General features: G+C 47.1%; 1 protein-coding gene across 1 annotated transcript in view; it reads right to left on the bottom strand.

Moving 5' to 3' along the window:
• SLC2A9 (solute carrier family 2 (facilitated glucose transporter), member 9) overlaps positions 1 to 17265 on the bottom strand; it is a 195429-nt gene that overhangs the window by 108805 nt on the left and 69359 nt on the right. The window contains 1 exon segment of the mRNA XM_011987830.1: positions 8324 to 8456. Within this exon segment, the coding sequence (XP_011843220.1) occupies positions 8324 to 8456 (133 nt within the window).

A 17265-nucleotide genomic window follows, 5' to 3' on the forward strand; every position in this document is an offset into this window, starting at 1 on the left:
GGCCGATCTTTTGCTATTATTGGTTGTCTTTATGTGCACATTATGTCTTATAAATAAGAGACACACATGCTGAAGGCAGCACCCTGCACTTCAGTGAATTCAGATTTGAATGAGACAAACTGAGTTAGAATCTTTCTGTCACGAACTATCCGTGGTATGTTAGGCAAGCTACTCAGCCTCTGAGTGGTCATTTCCTTGTCTCCAAAGTTTTGGAGACATATTGGAGATCCAGAAGCAAAGCACCGTGTGTATCACAGGCACTTGATAAATTGTAGTAATAACAAACGTTATATTTACAAGAAAAAGCTTTAAAGGCCTCATGCATAAAGACCTTTAGCCCAGTTATTTTGTATAAAGAAAAAATATTAGAAATAATATTTTCCAGCAATTTTGAGAATTGAGATAAGGAATGTTTTAACTATATTTAAAACCAAGGAGGCCGGGTGCGGGGGCTCACGCCTGTAATCCCAGCACTTTGGGAGGCCATGGTGGGTGAATCACCTTAGGTTGGGAGTTCGAGATCAGCCTGACCAACATGGAGAAACTCTGTCTCTACTAAAAATAACAAAATTAGCCAGGCATGGTGGTGCATACCTGTAATCCCAGCTACTTGGAAGGCTGAGGCAGGGGAATCACTCAAACCCAGGAGGTGGAGGTTGCAGTGAGCTGAGATCATGCCATTGCGCTCCAGCCTGGGCGACAAGAGCAAAACTCTGTCTCAAAAACAAAAACAAAAACCAAGGAAACATTATAGTCCCACCTTAGCTTACTTTCCTCCCTTAATGTGATGTATGAGCTTTCCATTGTTGCTATAGAAACAGACAACCATGAACTTACTAGCTTAAAACAACACTTAGTTATTACCCTACAGTTCTGGAAGTTTGAAGTCTGACATGGGTCTCACTGAGCTAAAAGCAAGGGGTCAACAGGGCTGCATTTCTTCTGGAGGCTTGAAATAGAGAATCTGTTCCCTTGGCCTTTCCAGCTTTCCTGGGCCCTGGCCTCTTTCCACCAACTTCAAAGCCAAAAGTATAGCATCCTTTCTATTCTCTTTCTCTCTCTCTCTGACCTCTGCTTCCATCATCACATCTCCTTCTCTGCCTTTTCTGCCTCCTTCTTTCACTCAAACACGTTGTGATTCCATTGGATTCACATAGATAATCCAATATCATTTCTCCAGCTCAAGGTTCTTAAGGTAATCACACCTGCCAAGCCCTTTTGACATGGAAGGTAACACACTCACGGATTCTGAGGCTTGAGACATGGGTGTAAGTAATGGACTTGGGGACCATTATTTCACCAACCATACACGACAACATAGAAACAGTAATAAGAAAACATGCTTAGGGTACGGAGATGGTCAGGAAAGGGAGTGGTGGGTAACACTGGCCTAGCAGATGAATCCCTGTGATTGCCACCATGTCAACATGAACGACAGGCAATGCTCCAGTATCACTGACAACAGCGGATTTTTAAGAGCTTAAGTTGTGAGTGATTCCCAGCTCCCCCAAAAACATTTAAAAATTTCTCTATTCCCAGAGCAAAAAAAAAAAAAAAGTCAAACTCATTTTAGCCATAGAATACCTTCCTTCCAATGCAAGGTGAGGCAGAAGTGCAAAGCACAGAAGCAGACAATCCTCTCACACATACCAGCTTCATTTGAACTTTCTCTAGTTATGAGCACTCTCTCTTTTTTTTGTTTTGTTTTTTTCTATTAGGAAACCGAAGCCCAGAGAAGGTTGGTAGGCAGGAAAGCAGGAGTGTGACTCAGTGTGATCTTCTGGCTCTGTTTCCAGTGGCTCTTCCCATCCCTGTCCAGTCCTCAAACACCTTCTGGAACGAAAACTCTCACCTCCATAAACAGCCCATTACAGTCTTACATCTCCTTTCTTAAGGTGAATCAAAATCTGCATCCCTGTGGCTTCTCCCATTTGGTTCTGAATCTGTCACCCCAAATAAGGCTGCTCCCTCTTCCCCTCAGTGGCTTGTCAATGGATTGGTTATTTGTCCCCTGCGTCTTCTCTTGTTCAGATAAGACTTGCACAGGTTGGAGGCTGGCACGATGGCAGCCATCCTGGGCCATGGGCGGGAGGACAGTGAGGGGAGCTGGGACAGCAGGAAGGTCGGGGCATCCTCACATCATGGTGGGTCCTCAAAGGCAGAGACCTGAAACCACCAGTTGTGCCTCTTCTGGGCCTTCATCTGGCTCTGCCACCATATGCAGGCCTGACGACCTGGACCTCAGACCTGGCCACCCCAAGGAATCTATGCTTTTCTTGAGGGTAAAGTATTGCAGTGGTCTGGGAAAAAGCTTGTGTTTTCAGCTCACATCTGGCACGAGTTAACTGGAGTTAACTTCCTTCTTACCTTAATAAAAACCAGATCCTATGGAACCAAGTCAACACACTTTAGCTTCTAGCACAAAGGAGAAAAGGAAGTCAGCTGACTCCAACAGGGCCACTGTTGGGACCCACTTGTGACTTGCTGATGTATGTCCTTGTGTCTGAACGTCTCAGGCCAGCTTTGGGCTCTGAGGCAGCCCTTTAACCCAGCTCAGGCCACTGAGGCTGTGGCCCAGTGCCTCCACAGAGAAGCTGCACAGTGCCATTCCCTAAGGCACTATGGTGTATGGCTCACACCTGTCATTCCAGCACTTTAGGAGGCCAAGGCGGTCTGATCACTTGAGGTCAGGAGTTCGAGACCAGCCTGGTCAACATGGTGAAACCCCATCTCTACTAAAAAAAATACAAAAATTAGCCAGGTATGGTGGCAGGCGCCTGTACTCCCAGCTACTCAGGAGGCTGAGGCAGGAGAATCGCTTGAACCCAGAAGGCAAAGGTTGCAGGTTCGAGTTGCTGCACTCCAGCCTGAGGGAGGAAGCGAAACCGTGTCTCAGAAAACAAAACAAAACAAAACGAGAAAACAAATGGCATGAGATGCAAGAGGTACTTTACCAGGAGGTGGCTGACAGTCTTCATGGGGTGGGAGTAAAACTGCCATGGGGTGCTCAGGATTGACAAAGGCAGGCAGGTCCCATAAACTTTGGGGCTTTTGCTTAGCTCCGTGGGTGCGGGTAGCATCAGAGCTGAAGGGGAGCAGTCCTCGTGTGCCCACTCAGCCCCATTTCTAAATAAGTTTCAAATGGCTGTTTAAACAGTGCCACACGTTGTCAGCTACCAGGGCACTCAAAATGCCTCAGTTTCACTGGTCCCAACCATAGGCACTTCCATTGCGTGCTTGCTTTCTTGTGGCAGAGGCTGTAGGCAGCAAGTTTCATTATTCATTCTCCCCTCCTCCTCAGGAGCAGACCCTGACTCTTGTGGCAGCAGTGCATTGAATGATGACATTTCCCAGGCTCCTGGCTGTCAGGAGCGTCTATGGGATTCCCTTCGGTCGAAGCAGACAGGAGCAAAAGTGTGTGAACTTCCAAGAAGAATTCTTGGAGCAGAAGGGGCGGGCAGTCCCTTCCTCTCACCCTCCTCCTCCTGGCTGGAATGCAGTTACGATGGCAGCCACTTTGGGCTATGAAAGGACCTTGTGAGAATGGCAGTCAAAGATGAATAGAGCCAGGTGTCTGATACCAGGAAGAACCATAACAGCCCTAGACAATCTACTTTGAGCATTTTTAAAAACTGTGTGACAGAGATAACTTCTACTTTGTTTAGGACACTATTACTTTGAGTTTTTTATCATAAGGAGCAGGACTTAATCATGATACACATGCCTTTCTCTACCAAAAACAAAACAAAACAAAAGAAAGAAACTTCCTCCAATCAAAATGCCAATGAAAATTCCACTGGTGACCAATAATGGATAATCTTCCTTTTCTATTTAGGCCAGGGTTCCAGCCAATAATTGGCTCCCAAATGCTATATCCCATAAAAACACACTCCTTCCCATACACAAAGCAACAAAAAAGGAGACACATCAAGATTGCTCTGAACTGCCTATCTGTGGGCTGTGGTCTGAGATCCCTGCCAAGTCTATCCCCAGTTGGAGTTCAGACAGCAAAGACCAATACAGACCATGGAGGACAGGGGACATAGCACTACCAGGGAGAGCGCATCCACATGGGATAAAAGGGTCATTTCTGCATGGTGATGGCCATCCTGTACTTTTTTCTCTTGCTGCATCTTTTCCTTGAAGCTGTCCTCCTGTGCTCCCAATAATCTCAGTACAGATGTCAATGAAATCTCATAGCCCTCCATCTCCCAATCATCAGAATGGATGGCAACTGGCCAGTCAGGGAATTCTAATTCCCATTGCAGTGATTGCTTCAAGGATGGCTGTAACCCAAGAAAAACCAATTATAATTATTTTCTTCAGAGAGTGAAATGTATGATGTGTGACACAGAATGTCTCTCCTTCTGAGATAGTCTTACCAAGTAGGAGCTGCTCAGGGTTGTCTTTATATCAAGTAGAGAAAGCCTGTCTGAGAATGAAGCCAATGAAATACTAAGAATGTCAAGGTTTGTTGAGAGAGAGGCAGTACCTTAATGACTTGGATTTAGCTCCTGGATCCCACCATACCTGAAAGAAACCCAGCCGTTTCACTGCTTATGATTAGGAAGAACATGTATTGCTCACTCCTGATACTGCTTTGTTCATGAAGGGCATTAGTGTGTCATTCTTTACCTCACTCACTCCTGTCCAGGAGTTGAGAGGGAACTTACCTAATTGGTTAAGCTAGGGGAAAGAAATGGCCCGCACAGCTTAGTTCCTCCCTTTCTTTTTGGGACCTATCTGGCTGGAAGAGCACACTCTCTGTTCCATGTTCTAAGTCTTTCAAGGATGGGCCCTGTCAGAGAGGCCATGACTAGGTGGCAAGTTCAGTTCAGGAGAACAATCTTAAGAGGTTCTCTTGGCTATCAGACCTAAAGCCAAAATCTCCTAGTAGTCTTTATTCACACTAAAAGTGATCATTTTAACCCACCTCCTCCACTTGTGTATCCATCTCTTGATTGATTTCAACTTTGGCTGGAAAGAGGAAGAGGGCCCATTACTGGTGCCCTCAGATCATGAGGGACAGGAGCCAAAAGTTCCCCTTTTGCTTACACTGCTTTGGATGCAGTTTCTACCTCTTACATCCCAGAGAGTCCTGATCAATGCAATTTCCCTGACCCTAATTCCTGAACGTTGTCTTTTTACATTCCCTATGGTAATATTTCATTTTTACTTAATTAAATACGTTTCCCTTTCTCAGAGTAGAAGTTAGGGTGTTCCCTCATTTTTAGGTACTGGAGGCTGGGATTCTCCTAAACTGACAAGAGTGGCGTAAATAAATAAGACCCAGGGCATGGGACTCATTCCCTGCCACTATGAACTGGGGGTGGGGATGGAGTGCGATAGGGACATCCCGAAAGGGGCCTCTTGTCTAAAGTGATTGTGTTGATGGCCCAAGTTCGTGGCCTCCCTACATTTATGTCTCTATCCTAAAACTTTGAAGCCCCCTTCCACTCTGACTTTGGGCTTAGCTATGTGACTTACTTTGGCCAATAGGATTTTAGGAGATTTCCAACTTAGAGAAACTGCTCGTGTTTTCCATTTCCTCTCTGATTACCATGAGAATGTGCCCTGCTGGCCAGCTGGGGATGAGGTACATTGAACAGAGCTAAGGCCAACCTAAGTCAGCCAGCTGACCACCAGACATGTGAGTGAACTTCAGCTGGCCCCAAGAAGGATTACTAAGATTAACAGAATAACACAGTTCACCTATAGGTTTGTGAACTAAGGAATACTATTATCTTAAGCCAATGTGTTTTGGGTGTTTTTTAATGCAGCATTATTACAGTAATAGTTGACTAACACAGGGCCCCTTTTCCGCAAATTGTCAACAGACTGGAGAAGGGGTATCACCCACAGTGCCCAGCATGGTGCTGGGTAATAAAGCGCATTTTGTTTACAATCATAAGTTCCAGAGCCAGATGGTCAGAATTCAAACTTCAGTGCTGTGATTGGCTAGCTTTATGTCTTTGGCCAAGTTATTCCATCCTCAGTTTTTTTTTGTTTTGTTTTTGTTTTTTTTTTAGGTCTTAAAATGGGAATAAAAATGTGACCTACTTTCTATGGTGGTTGTGATGATTTAATGAGCTAATGTATGTCAAGTGCTTAGAATGAAATAGTTTTCAATACAGATGAGCCATTACTGGGTGTTTCTGTCCATCTCCTTTAACTAGACCTTTACCCTCCCTCACTCCTAGGGGGCAGGAATGTCATTTCATACCACTGTCTGACCCTGTCACCTGGCTGAATGCCCAACATGGTAAATATCCATTGCTTGCTGAATGTCTGGAATAAAATTAGCACTTTTATAGGTACAGATGAAAATTTCAATAATCTATTTCAACTTAAGGTCAGTATCTTTGTTCATTTTATGGAGTGCACATGTAATATTTATCATGTTTTGTAACTTCTCCCTTACTCCCTACTGTGCTATGAAATAAAACTTTAAAACCTTCTTCACTGTCTGGCATTGGCATGCACTGTTCATTCCAAATGTACTTAATTGAAGCATTTCTTAAGAGTTTTTCCCAAGCAGAGCCAGATGGGGTGCGGGTTACCCTCCCAGGCCAGTAGAGACAGAGCTGGAAGGCTCACCCTCTTCCAACAATGCACAGCCCAGGTGCTTTCTAGAATCAGATCCCCTTGGTTCTCTCTCTTAGTCACCTTCTTTTTACTCCAGAGACTCTGCCATCTGACAACCACCTGAACCAAAATTTAGTTAGTTTTTCTCCTCACTGGCCACATGGGAAGTCACCTGGTACAACAGACACTACTTCCCTTTCCTGGTATCTCTCTGTGCACAAGGGGTGTGGGAGGAAAATCCTCCTTGGGTTCCAATCCTTTGGTTACTAATGGGTTTAAGACTGGGGGTGGCAGTTATTAACCAGGGTCCTCTGGAGAAAAGAGGGCTCAAGTCCCAGGTCCATCACCAAAGCCATAGGCAGAATTTTGTGTGTATGATCACTGCATTGAAGAAAACACTATCATTTCCATCATATATTCAAAAGTTTCTACAAATCTCTATAAACGAAAACCCACAGCTTTGGGAAACAGACTTCATCTCTGTAAGCCTCAGTTTCTTCATCTACAAAATGAAGGTAAAAACAATTACCTTCTCTGACTTCACTTTAGAGAAATATTATAAATAAGAAAATGAATCTGATCCATGAAGTGCTAGACAAATACAGGCAATTGTTAACATTTCATTATGCCATTTGTTAACTCAGAAAATAGGTAGTGTGAATTTCAAAAGATGTTGCACAAATTGTATATGTAATTCTCAAGGTTTCTCCTGGATTTGGACATAAGTGAAATTTAGAGCTAAAATGCAGAGTTCTCAGTAATGAGGACAGCAGATAATACTACGAACCTCATCCGCACCATTAATTCAATCTTCACAATGGCCCCATGAGGGAAGTTTAGGTCATTTCCTTTCTATAGCCGAGGGTTCTGAGGCTCAGAAGGTTTAAAAAAATTGCTCAAGGTCAGACAGCAGAGCTGGATGTGAAGGTAGTGCTGGTTACCTTCACATGCCTAACTAACCATGGCGCTGTCAACTGCATCTCATTTGATAAAACTAGAAGAATGAGAATGTGATTGTTTGTTCTGCATTGTCTATCTCTAGGCAACATAATTTTGCCTTTTCAGGGCTCTGTAGAGAGATGTCTCTGATTCCAAAAGCCAGGCTTTGAATCTGACTCAGCATCCTCCCCATTTAGGGCACTTAAAGAAAGCTACCTGAGACAACTCCCAAGCGCCTTTGAGAGCCTTATTTTCCTCTCCTGTAAAATGAGTGTATACTCCTTCCTCCCTCCAAGGACTGCTGGCAAGGTCCCATGGGTCATTGTGCAGAAGCACTCAGACCAGTGCCTGGTGGGATCTGGTGTTCATTTTGTGCTTACATCTTTTCCTTTCCTGGCATGAAAATGTTAAGACAGAGGAAGTCAGTGAAGGGAGAAGGAGCAGAAGGAGGGCCGCTATGCACCTAAGCCACTCAGAGATTTGAGATGGCTTCATCTTTGTGTCTGGAAACAACCAAAGAGGCGGTAGTGGGAGATGCTGCCCAGAGAGGACCTGCATCTTATCTTGCCTGTTCTGGCTTTTCCAGACTCCCTGGATGACTCTGTGTCCCCTGTCTGTCCTCCTAGCAAGGCTGTTGGGAAGATGAAATGAGAAGGTGCCCTATGACCCCCAGCCCAGTGCCTGCAAAAGGAACAATGACAGCACCCCTTCCTGTGCCCACTGGCCCAGGTCCCAGCATGCCTTGCAGTGCTGATCTATGCAGGGGCTGGAGCTGTGCAGGAAAGAGAAGGGCCCTCACCTTTCACAGCTCTCGCCTCGTTGTGCTTCTCCAAGAGCAGGTAGCATGGGCTGTCCGGGAGAAAGGGCAGGCTCAGCAGCTGGACAACGGCAGGGACCACAATCACTCCAAACAGGTACGGCCAGGTACTCTCCTGCGGGAGAAGGAGATGCTGCTGAGGGCAGTGGCCTCTGGTCATTGTTGAGGGGACTGAGCCACTGGACCAGGTGGTTTCGACCCTGCAGAACATCTTCCTGCCCAGCATGATCCCCACGAACAAAGGCTGAGGGAAGGAACTGAGCCAGGTTGGGCACCAGTCCTGTGTATACAGCATTTTCCATGCATGAGTCCAGAGACTCCTCAGAGTCCCCTGTGAGATAGTGACCTGGGTGGTGGCTCTGAAAAGCAGGTGGCTCAGGCTGGCCAAGGCCACTCAGGAGCTGCTTGACTCCGCCTCCCTGAGGAACCATGGTGAGCCTGGGGGATCTTAGGGTCTCCTTCTCTTCACCACCAGGGCTGCCTCCCAGGCTGCCCCGAGAATGGAACCTGCACATGGAGGTGACATGGGCACCACCACTAGACATCTAGAGGCCCACGACATTCGACCATCTCTGTCTTGTCAGTGGGGACACAAGGAGGGCAGCTGGAGCTCTTGCAGACCCCATGGGAATGAGGAAGAGGGAGCCTGTGGGGCACAGCTTACCCCTTAGGGAGAGGAGAATTTTCACGTTCCAGCCAGCTATGAAAGGCAAACAGATCCCTGTGACACGCACTATTCAAGAGGCACTTGACTCACTCCAAGCAGGGACATCCCCTGCAGTGCAGCTTAAATGCAGCCCAGAGCACACAATGCGATGCCCGTCAAGGTAGTGTTCTTCGTGATCTGCTTTCTTCCTACCTAAGTTTACAAATAAGCTCCCACTGTGCCACTGGAAGAAGAGAATCCCACCCACAATGCAGTTCCGATCATGAGGAGGAAAAACCAAGTCCTCAGCGCCACGTCCTTGACATGTTTATTTCCCAAGAAGGTACAAGGAGATGGCCAAGGGCAAAATAAGACACACTCAGGCCTGAAAAGACTTCATATGATGGGCAGAGGCTCTGTTGGCTTCAGGTGGGGCCCATGGGAAGGTGCCCTCAGGATCCTGGGGCAAAAGCACGGGCAGGGCCTGGGGACAGCCTCCCCACCTCTCCCCCAGCTGCCTGCTGGGAGTCAGGGCTTCCCTCTTCTGCTCTCTCAAGCCTTGCTCCCTACTGAGGTCCATGGTGATGGAGACTTTTGCAAGTTCTATGATCCCATGAGGGGACAGCAGCAGGGCCCCAGGCCCCAGAGTGAGTGGGGACGTGCCGGGGGCACACGGCCAGCAGCTGGTCCAGTCCTCATCTCCATCTAAGCGGTGCCTTAGATTTGATTCCCTTTTCTGTACCTAATAATAATTTTTATTCACAAAACTCCTCTGGTTCCATCAGCCGGCAGAGCCCTTCCAACGCCCTTTGAGGAACTGGCAAGGCCAATGTTGGCTTTCCATTTTCAGGAGGAGCTCTCGTTAGAAGGCTGGGAGGGGTAGGCTAGGGCTGCTGGGGGGCTGAGAGGGCTGGGGACAGAGGAGCGGGGATGACTTCTCATAGGTGTGGGGTTTCATCTAGGGTGATGCAAACACCCTGGAATTAGGGAAGGCTGATGGTGGCCCGACTCCACGAAGATACCAAAACCCACTGAGTTGTATACTTTAAAAGGATGAATTTGATGGTATGTGTGTCATAGCTTGATTAAAAAGAAAGACCAGGAAGTAAAAACCCCAACATACATAGAAGTGGAATTTCCACTAGGCCCGCGTGTGGTGTTGCTGATTTTATTTTCTCTAGGGGTTTCGCTCCCGTCTCAGTAAGGGTAAAAACAGGATCTGAGAAAACACAAGGGAACCAACCCCATGAAGCTCTTACCATGTGCCAGGTGGTGTGAGCCCTTCCCACAGCTGTCTCCTTCCACTGCACAGCCACTCGCCCCTCACACAGCTGGCACATTAAAGGTGTGGTGGGCGATTCCTGTGCTGAGGCCTCCCAGCCAAGAGCCACACAGGTGGAAATCGAGCCCAATCTTCTCCCACAGCATCATTACAGAGGGGGCACTTCCCAGGGGTGGTGTTTGTGGAGCTGCCACTGGGTGGAAGGGCACCCCCAGAGTAGGAACAGCATGTACAACCACACAGAGGCATGATCCGCCCAGGCTCATTGGGGAACAACAACTGTAGTGGAAACACAAGGACAGGGGACGCCGGAGATGTGGGAGCTGAGCTGGAGCCTTGAGCAGAAGTCAGGTCATGGGTGGCTTTGCTGCCTTTCCATGGCTCTTGGACTTGGCTTGAGGACAACAGGAAACTTTGAGGGGTGTATGCACTAGCTGAGATGGACACTCTCTATTTCCTTGAATCTACAGTTCAGTGTTTTTGGAATCTTACAGTCAGTGGGGACATTTAACATTGCATGACGTATTGCTGAAAGGCTGTTATCAAATTTGTGGCATAGCCTTTGATCCCTGGTGTCTTAAATAGAAGGACATGTGGACTCTTTCTCAAGGGGGGGTCACATGGGTGACTACGGTCTTATTTCTACCTCTGGAGAAAAGGCGGATTCTTTAAACCTCAGGGGGGCAGCCCCCGGATTGGGATGCCAACATTTCTGAACTGGGGAAGGACAGTGGCAGTGGCCACTCTGTACGCATCCCTGGGGTGAACAGTGGAAAAGGTGAGGGTCGGGAGTGTCCAGAGTGGAGCTCAGATAAGAGTTTACTCCAGAGGGACTGAGCTGAGCCAGCAGCGGCGTCTGTGAACCTGGCTTTTTCCACCAAGTGTTCAGAGATTTCCTGGAGATATTAGCTGGCTGCAGGGAGGGGTGTTGTAGTTAGGAGAGATTATTCCCCTCATCTTCTACCAAGAAAAGTGTGATTTGGTGTGTGGGTAGGTGTGTGTTGAATGAAGGGTTTCCACCCATATTATACATGTGGCCCACCCAGATAATAAAAGTAGCTTGGATGACCTGCACACACGTCATCTCAATGAGTAAGCCTGCCTCCCCTGCTCATTCACTCCTGCCCTGGGGCCACAATAAAGGCTCTGCTACGCCCCGTGCTTTATGGAAGAATTTCTGACAATGAACATGCACGTTTTCTCTCCCGATGACAGTGGTAAAGATGTAATCGCCATCAGCAACTCTTACTGAGCAGGGGCTTGCAGCCTGGGTCAGGGCAACCTAGTGAGTGGTTATGGGCACAGCTCTCTTGCAGGCGGTCTGGATTTGAATTCTGCCTCTACCTCCACTCACTGTGCCATGGGCAAGTTATTGAAATGCCTATGCCTCAGAGTTCTCATCTGTGAAATGGGGACAATGTCAGCACATATTCCTAGGAAGGATTGCTGTTGGGAAGATTTAGTCCATGAATGGATGTCCGGAGTACTGAGCACAGGCCTGCACACACTGTAGGTGTTCAACAGGAAAGAGCGGCTTTTATTACCAAGCACGTTGGATAGTTCATCAGCCCTCATCCTCACAACAGCTCGCAGACAAACAGCCTGTGATATCTCCACTATACAGAAATATTAACTGCGGCACAGAGGGGTTCAATGGCTCATTGAGGCCACAACTCGGTCATAGAGGCACGACTGGCCACCAAGTCTGGGATCCCAGAGTCTGAATTCAGATCCAGGAGGCCTGATAAGACATACCTAGTGACCAGAGAGGAGCCACAAGGCCACCAGACTCAGGGGAAGGGCCAGGAGCTTGGTCTGACCTTCTTCCACCTGACCCAGGCCTAAGACTCTCAGTGGCCCTCGGTGGAGCTCCTGAGCACTTGGTCCCAACACAGAGCTGAGGCCTCAGCATTTTACATTAGATGTGCATGGCCTGAAGGCAGAGACCTGTCAGCACACCGTAGCGGTTCAATACATGTCTATTGAAGGAAGAACTCAGCGCGAGAAAGGGCTTTCCTACACACTGGTCCCTTTCATGAACAGCCCTTGCCATTTTCAGACAGTGGCCTCTGAGTGTCTTTTTCAGGGGCTGTTAAAAAAGGAAGACATGTTTTAAAAAACCGCATATTACTCGCCTGACACAAGACCATGAGGTGCCACCAAATGACAACCTCAAAGATGAGTGTGGTGTTGGTTCAGCCTGCTGGGTTTGGTAAAGCCCTAGAGCATCCATCTAGAACACGGGCAGAGTCTTTGCACCTGCTATTTCACTCAGGAGGAAAGAAAAGAACCGTCTTGTTGGCCAAGGTGATTTTTAACTCCCAGTCAGGTCAGGTGAATGGGCTTTGCAATAACTCTATTATCTTGTTCTTTAATCTACAAGGTTTCCATGTTTTAAATAGACTTCTAGGTCATATTTCCCCCAAGCTACAAACTACATTAGTCTATAAATAATATCGTCCTGGACGATGATGAATCAGCAAAAGATGTCTAAGTAGAGTTGAAATCATTACTCTTACCCCAAGTCAAGTTCTTCTAAGGGTGTTCCAACAAGCTGATGGCCTCCAGACAAGGGAGCATGGCGAGGGGATTGATGCTGGCTGGGCCACTTATGCCACTGACAGCAAAAGGGCTCCAGAGGTGGCCATTGCTCCATGCTGCTGGATTGGAAAGAGGAAGAGCAAGCCCTACCTTACACAGCTATTTGGGGCATTAAATGAAATGCTCTTCTTTATATTTCTCATATGTAGGCTCTTATTCTAATAATGGCTGACATTGATCAAGTGGGCTCCACGTGCCCAGCTCCCTGCTAAGTGTGTTACAAATGTAACTTTGTGTTACCTAAGAACAGTCCAGAATGTTATCTAAATACAACCTTGATCTTTGTCTCCTTGTTTCTGTAAAATTTAATTCCTGGGGCTTTATTTCCCTGCCCCATTCTAGGGGCTCATGTCTTTTCTGCTCAAACTGAGCAGGGTCCTATCCTAGAATCACAATTTCAATTTAGACATCAGAATGGCCAGTACAAAATAATAATCAAAATCAACCAAATTGAATGGATTGACTGACACATCTTCCATCTCCCATACCCCTTCCTCCAAGCCTGCTTTAGGCTGGAAGCCTGCAGTGGAAAGAGGTAGGGTGGGAGGTAGATGGTCAACTTCTCTATTTCTCTTCTCCTTCCTACTGTCCTTCCCCCCCGCTTGCTAGCCAGTGTCTGACCCCTCTAGGGACCAAGTGTGTGAGGCTGTACATTGGGACACTGGGGCCAACGGACGTGTAACACTGATAATGTTCCCTCATGAACAATTTCTGAGGGTTCTGGAGTGTCCCAACCTTGGGACCACCCACTCGCCCCTGCAGTTCTCCTAGCCTGCAGGTTGGCAGGTGTTCTTTCTCTGTCTCTGCTGCAAGATGTACATCTCTTTCTGTCTCTCCGCTGCAACTCAAGGGATCCAGGGTCAAGGCTACTCTGTGTATTTGTGAAAGATGCACCCAGCACTCAGCTCCCTGATAAGGGGGTGAACTGAGGCTAAATCCAGCCCACTCTGACCCCCAACCTAGGTGGCCATGGGGTTAGTGTATTAGTATTAATCATGTTTTACGTGTTCTGTATTTTATTACGTTTTCATATTGTATGACCTTTCTGATTTCAGAGAGACCGACCTTTCCCGAGCAGTTATTATGAGCAGCTCCCTAGCTATTAATAATTCCTAGAGCTAGTAAACACCCTGCCTGAGAGCACGCCTTTCCTATGCAAACCCACCAATCCAAAGTCTATACTCCATTCACTTCCTTCATCAAACTCTCACACTCTGAGCCAACATTTCCCCTCCCACAGGTCACTCCAGAGGCAAGTATCAGACAACGAGGGAACAGCCCTGTAGCCCAGAGCCTGGCAACATGACCCTAAGCCTGCCTCCCCTGCTCACTCATTCCTGCCATCAGGCCACAATAAAGGCTCTGGTGCAGGCTGTCCCCTCCCTCCTTCTGCCTCCTGACTGATCCCAGTGCTTCCCCGCGTGGCCCTGCATGGTGTGGTATGCCCCTTCTCCAGGGAACTGTGAGTAATAAATTCTTCTTTCAAACACAGTTGCCTCCATGTCCATCACCTCACCATACAGGATTAATACAAATTCTGGGAACATTTTAGAACAGCTGGCTGCTCCTCCCACTCAGGCATGTACGTTCTTGCTGGAGGTGGCCACTTACTTCTTTCTAAATCCCCCACCCTCGACCCCTTGCCTTCCATGACACTCTCCCTGGTTCTCCTCCAGCTTCTCGGGATATTTATCCAGGGTTGTGAGGCAAGCCCTCCTCTCATTCGTCTCGCACACATCCCCTGAGCAGTGATTCTTGAACTTGGCTGCCCATTGGAATCACTTGGAGAGTTTTTACAAACTACTGATACTCATTCCCCAATCTCAGAGATTTGGGGTTAACTGGTCTGGGGATGCGGCTTAGGTGCTGGGGTTGTTCAAGCTCTCCAGGTGACTCTAATGTAGAGCTATTTGATGGCCACTGACCTAGGGCTTCCCCAACACCTGCGTCACCTGCAGCGGATGGTGGTGCATAATCCAGAACTGACAGGCTTATCTTATAGCTGCTGGGAGCATTGCTGGCTATGGACCACGGCTGGGCCTGTCCCCTGGAAGTGCCCTTGAAGGATGTTTCCTCCACCAAGGCTACCCAGCCCTCCCCAAGAACAAACTGCATCCAATGGCTGACTGATGTGGGGGCATAAAGATCTGTTCCCCCACCTCCAAATTATCACACTCTGATGGGCCATCCCAGCTCCAGAGCTCCCTGTGGGCTCAACTGAGACCTCTGTTGGGCTGATGGCTGCTCACCTTTTCCCTCTGCTGAATCCTGTCCCCTTCTCTCCCCTGCAGGCATTGATCTGAGCTCATTCTCCAATCAGCTTCCTGCCCACATCTCCATCTCAGGGTCTCTTTTCTGGGGAACTCAACCTAAGACACATCTACGGGCCCATGATTCCAAATCTTCATGTCCATCCACATATCTGACAAAAATTATTTACTTGGCCAAACATTAGTCAGTCAATTGAAACTTCTCCTAGGCCCGTCTGTGTACTTTCCTGTAAAATCTAGCTTTAGCAAAGGACGCTGCTGGGCCATTTTAGGAAGAATCCCTTTCTGCAGCACATCTATCTACTCATCCTTTACATTACAGCATCCCTCCCATGGATGACTTCTCTATCTGGTACCAATTTCCATTAAGACACTTGTTACTCTGCATAGCAATGTGCTTTTTATGGGTGTGATTCCCTGTAGACTGAGCTCCTGAAGGGTCACCTTCAGGTCACCTGTTGCCTTGTTCCTTTATGTATCTGCCCAGTGTCAGGCACAAGGCAGGTGTTTAATAAATGCCTGCTTACAGAATGTGTGTTGGGGAGGATGAATGACAGCACAGATAAGACATGCTCCAGCTACAGACAGAAATCCCTGAAACAACAGACACTCCTGCTCTTAAAATACTTTTTATAAAAATGCTAAAACTTTCCTATATGTTATCCTATTAGAGGGCTGATGTTTTATAGTGTTATAAATAATATTTTCCCACAAAGTATGATTATAATTTCCAGTCCGTAGAAGAGAAAATGGAGACCTGTAAAGGTCAGGTAACTCACGCAAAGGCACATGAGAAATTAGGGGGTCCGGCAGAACAAGAGCCTGGCTCTTCTGATCCCTGCTTGGGGCTCTTTCCTTGACATTATTCCTCAGATCTGCAGTTCTTGGGGCAAAGCAATGCCGCCTTGCCACCTTCCCTTCCCTCTGGTGGCAGTTGCTAGCTGAATAGGGAATTTATATGCAGACTCTATCAGGCTGAAACTGTCACTCTCCTCTATGGCAGGTCCTATACACAACTCATCAGTGATCACTCAAGCTTGACTCCAATAACTCATGCTATTACAAAAACACCAAGATCGTGAAGCCTGCACTCACGTTCAGTAAGGTTGCTTTGTTACATCTTTGAATGCTTCCTGCTTGATTAGGAGTGGGGCCTCACAGGGAAATAGCGACATTCAGCAGATGTTCATGGAGTTTCCTTGACCTTCCTGTCCCTCCCAACAACCGCCCCCTGGGAAGGACCCAGCAGGCCACAGCTTTACTGAATCCTGGGGTGAGGAGCATATGGCTGGTAGTGTTTGCCTTACCAACCTTACCTATTGGGCATAAGGGTCAATGTCACCCTCTCCACACCTGACCCCACAGAGTACAAGCCAGCTAGTAAGATGGCTCAATTCATTGCAGCAAACGTGTTGGTCTAGAATTGCTATTTTTGGTGCGCATTCATGCTCTGATTCTATTGCAACACTAACAATAACAGGTATCTCAAGAACATGGGCTCTTTTGATTACCCTCTCATTTCTCTCTGTTGGAAATAATAATGAGATGAACTTCCAAGGCTACAACACTTACCACACAAAAAGTGGCTTTGAGAATTGGATGTGGGAGAAGCACCCACACAGAGCCCCACCATGGGTCATCTTTCAAGAAATGTTCCTTCCCCTATTCCTAAAACATTTTCTATTTTTCAAAAGGTTTGGAAGTCCTCTGCCTTGCTTGGTTCTCAAGCAATCTTACAGGAAAAAATGCTCAATATCACTAATCATCAGAGAAATGGAAATCAAAACCACAGTGAGATATCATCTCACCCCAGTCAAAATGGCTATTATTAAAATGACAAAAAATAACAGATGCTGGCAAGGATGCAGAGAAAAAGGAAAATTTATACACTGTTGGTGGGAATGTAAACTAGTACAGCTGTGACGGAAAACAGTATGGAGATTTCTAAAAACTAAAAATACAATTACCATTCAATTCAGCAATCTCACCTCCGGGTACTACTCAAAGGAAAAGAAATCCATACGTCAAAGGGATCCCTGTACTCACATGTTTATTGGAGTACTATTCACAATAATAAAGATGTGGAATCAACCTAAGTATCCACCAATGGATGAATAAAGAAAAT

The sequence above is a fragment of the Mandrillus leucophaeus genome, unplaced genomic scaffold (assembly GCF_000951045.1).
Source record: "Mandrillus leucophaeus isolate KB7577 unplaced genomic scaffold, Mleu.le_1.0 Scaffold317, whole genome shotgun sequence".
Classification (NCBI taxonomy): domain Eukaryota; kingdom Metazoa; phylum Chordata; class Mammalia; order Primates; family Cercopithecidae; genus Mandrillus; species Mandrillus leucophaeus.